This window comes from Plasmodium fragile (assembly GCF_000956335.1).
Source record: "Plasmodium fragile strain nilgiri unplaced genomic scaffold supercont1.8, whole genome shotgun sequence".
NCBI classification, from domain to species: Eukaryota; Apicomplexa; class Aconoidasida; order Haemosporida; family Plasmodiidae; genus Plasmodium; species Plasmodium fragile.
In genome coordinates this window covers 42,480-44,368 of record NW_012192588.1, presented here as the reverse complement: position 1 = coordinate 44,368, position 1,889 = coordinate 42,480, and the positions used below count along the sequence as shown (strand labels likewise).

The 1,889-nt window shown below is 36.0% G+C and overlaps 1 protein-coding gene across 1 annotated transcript; it reads left to right on the top strand.

Moving 5' to 3' along the window:
• Positions 1-130: 130 nt before the first annotated feature.
• Positions 131-1,032, top strand: AK88_00950 (uncharacterized protein; the record flags this gene model as incomplete). Its single annotated transcript, XM_012478593.1, has 4 exons — positions 131-205; positions 327-432; positions 772-873; positions 992-1,032. 4 exons carry the CDS (start codon positions 131-133, stop codon positions 1,030-1,032), a joined length of 324 nt encoding a protein of 107 aa, XP_012334016.1.
• Between the last annotated feature and the right edge of the window lie 857 nt (positions 1,033-1,889).

Genomic DNA, 1,889 nt, shown 5'->3' with positions numbered 1-1,889 from the left:
GTACGGTAAAGTTGCAAAAGAAGGTAGTTGGCCGAGAAATTAAAAATTAAAATTTTATGTTGATAAAGTTTCCCCCCTTGTGCGAACTTTTTTTTTTTTTTTTTTTTAAATAAATAGCATTTGTCATATTATGAGACTGCCATCTTTGAAGCTAATTTTTATCCCCATCCTGTTTGCAACATTTTGGAAAAAGTTAAAATCTCAGGTAAAAAGGGAAACACCTTGCAACGGTTTGTGCGCGCATGCAGATAGCGAATGCATCTGTGTAAATACAATGTGGTTCATATTTATTCTACCCCATTTTTATTTTTGTATCATTTTATCAGAAAAGTAGAGCAGCGGAACGCTCAAATCATATTCCGATTGATATGTCCGAAGAGGAGAAGGAAGAAGTGTATGAAGAGTTTGGTCAATATGATTTGAACAAAGATGGTGCGTTCATTTTATTGAGAACGTTCGAGGTGCAAACGTTAAATAGTGTACCGCATTTTGGACATGCTCAAAAATGTGCACATGCTCCTTTTGTCGTTAAATTGTGACGTGTTAAAGAGGTCCAAATTTTTATTATAGGGAAGGGACGAACAAGTTGGCATTGCTATTTTAAATCCACTTTTACCACCTTCCTTATTTGTTCCGGCACCATGGGGCAATGCCAGCTCCGATTAGATGCGGTTCTTTTGGTTTTACATGCATACGCAGTACATGTGTGTGCGTGAGTGCGCATGTTGTGCAGCCCTTTATGTAAGGATGTGTTTTCTTTTTCATTTTAAGGCTTAATCGACGCAGAAGAAATTATATCCGTTTTGAAGAATATGAAAAAACCAGACTTTATAAAAATTTTCACCAAAGTAGATTTAAACTCCTCAGGAACGAGTAAGGCGGGAGGCGTTATGTTTTACATGTATGGACATGTTTGCCTTTTGCAGAAATGCGCACTCGCTTTATATCATATACACATTTTATGTAATAATGTTTTTTTTTTTTTTTACAGTTTCGTTCAGTGAATATATGATATTTGTGAATTCAAACTAAAACATAGGGGAGGTAAAGGAAGAGACTCTTCATACAAACAGCACGGTCTTACGAAGTTGTGTAGTTCCATCTATGTGACCTTAACCAGAGGGAAAAAAATTAGCTCATTCAGTGGCGCAGCTTATTCATTCACAGGAAGCGTACAACCCTACGTGAGTACTAATGCGTGTATTAATCACGTTTGTGTCTCTGCCAGTATCCGTCGTGGGATTAATTAATTGTGAAATTTTGCGATTTTGAACAATGCACCGAAATAAAATGAAACCCTGGACCACACATTTAGGGTGATGCCAAATAAATAGGGTCTATAAGCAAACACGCGTGACATAAATTTTTTTTTGGAGGACATAATTTGTAAAGTTAGAGAATTGCATATTTTTTTCACCATATGAATGAAATATAAAAGGTAAGACGAAATTTTGAAGAAAGCGATTTAGCAAAGGGTGGGTAGGGTACACTTTTTGTTATATCACCAACCTCGTTAATCTTTTGAATTAGAAAGTCCCGTAGGAGTGCCCAGAAGTTCTTGGGGTACGTTTTTAATACTACGCATAATGTGTAATGGCATAAAGTTTGAACATACCAATGTAATGAGCTTTACACGTTATGGCGAACGAAAATAAAAACGTACTGTCGCTTAACGCTTTAAAAGCTTTACAGTATTTTGTGACACTAAAATTTGTTATGAACAAATGCGAACAGGGGAAAAGGTCCCACAAATGGAACACATCACAGTGTATGTTTTAACTCGCTTTCATTATAAAAAAAAAAAAATTAATACACAACGGATAAGACATATGGGGAAGAAAAAACCTTTTTGATATGACGTAACCTCCACTTTTTTCCGTGTGAGGTGC